Source organism: Homarus americanus, unplaced genomic scaffold (genome assembly GCF_018991925.1).
Source record: "Homarus americanus isolate GMGI-L3 unplaced genomic scaffold, GMGI_Hamer_2.0 scaffold46153, whole genome shotgun sequence".
Taxonomy (NCBI): Eukaryota; Metazoa; Arthropoda; class Malacostraca; order Decapoda; family Nephropidae; genus Homarus; species Homarus americanus.
Window position 1 is genome coordinate 1 of NW_024729053.1, and position 5,678 is coordinate 5,678.

Sequence of the window (5,678 nt, forward strand, 5' to 3'; positions counted from 1 at the left end):
ACATTTAGTGTAGCACTCATAATAATCATGTTAATTATTGTCATAATAAAGACTAAAAAAATCGTTTCTTTATTTTATCTTCATGACTTCTCTTTTCTCTCCAACTGTTCTATTATTTCCTTTATTCACCTCTTTTTTGGCTTGTTCTTTTCCATCCCTCTTACTCAACATCACCTTACTACAGCTAATTGCTCGTATGCTGCAGCTCTGTATATGTTCAACCGTTTCATTTCTTCCCATCTTCTTTTTTTCCTTTCCCAATTTCTAATTCATTATCTATCTGAGTATTCACTTGACCACTTATAGAACTTTGGTTTTCATTGTTTTTTATTTTGCTATGTACGATCCTTTTTTTCCAATTTTTTTGAAATGTTGCCATCAGTTGCTCCATCTTTTTGCACTTTTACCTGATTTTAAATCATAACAGTCGTTTATTTCTCATTAATGTTTCCCTGATTTGTTCTGAACTTTCTTGTCTGCATCATTATTGTTTCTGTTTGGTGACATAATACAGGTGACCTCTACAATCTCCTCCATTGTATCCGTGTTTTCACTTCTTGCTGCTTCATACTCTGTCCCTGTCATATTTATTGCCAAAGTGTTTAGCAGCACTTCGTACTTGGATAATATCGTCAAAGAAGTAGAATCCTTGGAAATCCTTTGTTTGTACTAGACATTCCACCACTCCTCCACTTCTCTATGTATATGCCAATCGGTATGCCTTCATGTTTTTTAACTCTAGAACACTATCTGCATGTTTTCAGAACGATTTCACTATCCTCTGGTTCAACTGACCCGGGAGGGAAACTTTTAAAAAATAATAATTCAAAATGCAATTAATTTATAAAAAAGAAAGTCAATACTTTAAGCTTTACTTTACCCTATTAAGAAAAAAAATAAGGGAAATATAAATGGAAGTAGTTACTGTACAAGAGCAGAAAAAATATGAATGAGTTATTACTCTGATCAACATAACACAAATATATTCACTAAGAAGACTTAATATTAGATTATCTCCAGACCATTGGCTTCCTGTTAACAAGCAGAGAGAGCTACCATTCAGTCGTAGCACATGAAGGTTATTTATCCCCCGCCCCCACACTATGACTCTACTTGGGTCTATCGAACATAAACTCCATAAAAACTTACACAAAAATAGGAGCACAGAGTGACGTACCTGCCCTCGGTGATGCCTAAACAGGAACTGATAGAGGAACCCATTATCCCATATGGAAACCCCATAGAACAAATGAACGTCGAGAAGCATCGGGTCTGACAGATCTAAGGTTAGTGTTTTAAGGAACTTACCACAGCTGGGTTTCGTGGTCGAGCTGGGCATCGTGGTTGAGCTGGGCTGGCTGGAGGTGGAATCTTGGTTCTCTACAACAAAAGCGTGAATTTATTTTCAAAGTAATAATTTGTTTACAGGTGTATACTTCTGCTAACAATGAAATTCTGAAAAACTCAGATGTGATTCAGAAACAGTGCTTATAAGTGTATCTTTGGATGTTTACACGGACGAAACTCGAACAAATGGAAGTGAAGGAAATTGCCCCTGTTCCGCCTGTGGGGAGACTATCTTACCCAAAACTAAAAAATCAAAATGACCAGGAAAATACAGAACTTCATACAATAGTGTAGCTGGACACTACAGTATATGATAATTTTGGATTAACTGTGTCATAGATTGACTAGCTGATGAGGGTGGCAGTAATGCTAAATAATCACCAGAGAATTAAAAGGTGCTCTCATAATATGAGTAAATGAAGTAAAATCTTACAAAATATTGAAGATTAAACTGTTTACATTTTTATAATCGCTAATAAATAAATTTTCCAATTAAGTTATAAATTATTTACATTAAAGTGTTTATCACTGGAAATAGTTTGCATATTCTTATTTCAATTCACTCGACCATTGAAATTGTGGAGAAATTTCAGCTTTCATATTGGATATGAAGTAGCGAAAAGAAAACTATAGTTGCCGTTAGTACAGATGTCCTGAGGTTAAAGAACAAATTCACTACCACTCACCCATAGCTCCAACCATTCTCTTGTCAATCACAATAGCTCTTGGGGAATCTGTATCCTCTAATGCTGATTTTACGAGATAGATCCACAACAATGAGTATATCCATTATTCAGTTTTATAAGATCCTAGAATATTAATAATTATGGTAGTAGTAAACACTGGAGACGATATACACCCATGGTATTACTGTAGTCAACACTGGAGACGATATACACCCATGATAGTAGTCAATACTGGAGACGACATACACCCATGGTATTAGTCAACACTGGAAACGATATACACCCATGCTAGTAGTCAACACTGGAGACGATATACAGTACACCCATGGTAGTAGTCACACTGGAGACGATATACACCCATGGTGGTAGTCAACACTGGAGACGATATACACCCATGGTGGTAGTCGACACTGGAGACGATATACACCCATGGTAGTAGTCAACACTGGAAACGATATACACCCATGCTAGTAGTCAACACTGGAGACGATATACAGTACACCCATGGTAGTAGTCACACTGGAGACGATATACACCCATGGTGGTAGTCAACACTGGAGACGATATACACCCATGGTGGTAGTCGACACTGGAGACGATATACACCCATGGTAGTAGTCAACACTGGAGACGATATACACCCATGGTAATAGTCACACTGGAGACGATATACACCCATGGTAATAGTCACACTGAAGACAATATACACTCACCTGTACTCGCAACGGTGCAGCTGAAGCCCGTAAAGGCATCTTTCCTACTTGTCGTAAAAGTGACAGTCAAGCTGTTCGTGGTAGTCTTGACCGTAAAACTGTCGTACCCTCCACTTACTCTGTCAGGAAAATTATTAACTGTTATGTTAAAATGTAATTTATTTTATTTACTTATTTATTTATTTATCTATTTATTTATTTATTTTTATTTTTTTGTGTGGGCAAATATTTTATTGTTTTTATTTTTAGAAACAGCTATAATTTAATCTTTTAAATTTCATCATCTAGAAATTTTGCGATACTTACTTTGGGAGCTCTGCCACATTACTTGGTCCGCCAGATTCTTCGAACATCAAGTTATCCTTGTTCTTTTGGGTAGAGAACGGATCGCAAACCACAATAAGCTTTGCATTTTGATCGGCATTCTGTTGGACAATCATACAGTACTTGTAAAGGATTCAATAAAGTATGACATAAAGATTAAAGTTCAAGGTAAATCTCACCTCTTGGATATTTACCAAGTCAAAGATGTCACAGCGCAGAATCTAATGTATGCTGATACATGTATTGTACTGTACGTACACCTATCCTCACAAAATTGTGTTAGACAACAGGAATCGCAGTGCTCATTCTGATATTCATCGACTCCTAGGTACACATAATTTTTTGATCGACGTACATATACGTATATGGAGAGCAATGTATACATGTATGCTGACATACTCATACATATGTAAAGGAATGTAAACATCTCCGAAGACCCACTTACAGCATGAAAAGCAGGATGTGAAAATGGGATGTTGTATAGCAGTGAAATATGGGCAGTTAAAGTACATGACATCAGCAGGCTTGATCAAACTGATATGAGTGGATGTATTATGTGACACTGAAGGACTGGAGGTTCTGTTCAGGACCAAGAGGGTGGCTGGGTATTGGGCGTACTGGCAAAGTTTTGCATAGAAGGCAGGCTGAGATAGTTTGGGCATGTGGACAGAATAGATAAGACCGAATGGGTCATGAGACGCATGAGTCCAAATGTGGAAGGGGGGTGGGGGATAGCCAGGGGCGAGCCATAGTGAGAATTGCAAGAAATTACATTTGGGATTAAAACCTGAAAAGAGAAACTGCAAGGTGCCGTGGTACATAGAGAGCAGCCATCAGGTAACCGTACGGCTAACCCACGAAAGCTCGCGAAATGGCAGTAAAGGTTTGACGACGAAGATGAAGATGACGAACATCGAGGTCAGTCGTCACGGAGTTATTACCTTCAATTTGTAATACACCTGTAAATTTACGTCATGTAAAGTTGTTTAAACAAACATTTGTCCTGTAACTGAACTAAGGCAACTTTATAAGTTAATTTAATTAATATGGATATCAGTTGAGAATGGGGTTTAGGGCCCTATGATGATGTCAAGCCTGAGAAGCGAGGTAGATGAATTGAGCAAATACAGTAGATGAATTGAGCAAATACAGTAGATGACTTGAGCAAATACAGTAAGCTTTATGGCAAAACAAGGTCACGATATTTTTCTTGATCAATCTTAAGGCATTTTATGGTAAATCCCAACAATTACCCAGAATAAATATAGGACTGTAACCTTCAAGTGAGTTTAGTCTCACTCATATCATTTAGAGCGCAACATTAGAAAAAATATAAGACACACCGTAAAACTCCAGCTACACGTATGGCTATTGGGATAATTATCTGGGTAGTTCTCAGACTGGAAGATGAGCTCTTCACCAGAGACGAGAGTGTTGTCACTGCCACAAGGAACAATTTCTGTAATGATTAAGGGAAAGTTGCCAATTTATCACCACAAATGTTTTCTTTTATTGTCTGGACAAGTAATGGGTATAATACATACATATACAAAGGTTTTAATTATAATATAATTTCAGAGTTACAACGTGAATGACAAGGTTGAAAAGTGAGGAAATTTACGGAGGGAAAATGAAATATCCAATGTTGTTGGTGCATTTTATTTAAAAATCAAGCACGTTTTAATGGGGTGGTTGGTACTGGCTCATTTCACTTGCAAGTCTTCCTATACTTAGTGGTGTCTCGCTGAGTGCGCCTCGAGTATCGCTCCCCACATCAAGCTGCTTTATCCCCTTATCTATTGTGCTATAACTCTGAAACTATGTTCATGGAGTCTTATACAGTATTTCACCCTTATTTATGTGTCATGATTACACTCTTAGATTTATGAAACTTTTATATAATCCCTTTGTATGTTCATGTGCATTATCGTTTTTTCTTAAGCATATTTACTGCGAGTGCTACGACGAGAATGTATGGAGTAGTAAGGCTCAATTCCACCCCCAGAAGTGTTGTTGCCGTCTGGCTGCAGCCCCGTCATGTCATACACATTGGGTAGTGGGATGGGTATACCTCCTGGAGTAAGGCTTTGTCGTAATCTGAAAAATATTTAATATTAATATTAGTATTTTACATCATCATTTGGGAACATTACTTTTGAACCTTAGAATGAGCCAAGGTGGAAGAATGAGCCAAGGTGGATGACCAGAAAACTTAAACATGACATAGGAATAAAGAAAGGAATATATAAGAAATTAAAGGGAGGGGAGGAGCAGCTCAGAAACAGGTATAATGAACTATCTAGGAATGTTAAGAAAAATGTAAGGAAAGCAAAGAGAGACTATGAAATCAAAATAGCAAGAGAATCCAAGGCGAATCCCAAGGGATTTTTCCAGGTATATAGGACAAAGGTCAAGGACAAAGTTGGGCCTTTAAAGTCAGGGAGGGGAGAATTGATAAATGGCAGTGAAGACATGACCAAAGCATTGAACAGCTACTTCTTATCAGTTTTCACAGAAGAAATTTGCGATGAAATTCCGGAGGTGGAACTGATATTTAAGGGAAAGGAAGAAGAGAAATTAAAGAATATCACAATCAGAAAAGAGGATG

The 5,678-nt window shown here is 37.4% G+C and overlaps 1 protein-coding gene across 1 annotated transcript; it reads right to left on the reverse strand.

Moving 5' to 3' along the window:
* Positions 1-880: 880 nt before the first annotated feature.
* LOC121866293 lies at positions 881-5,189 on the reverse strand (the record flags this gene model as incomplete). Its single annotated transcript, XM_042365905.1, has 5 exons — positions 5,022-5,189; positions 4,414-4,529; positions 3,053-3,171; positions 2,747-2,865; positions 881-1,380 (listed from the first exon to the last, which is right to left on the reverse strand). Coding segments are annotated over exons 1-5 (942 nt in total), but the record flags the coding sequence as incomplete, so codon positions are not given.
* Positions 5,190-5,678: the final 489 nt, after the last annotated feature.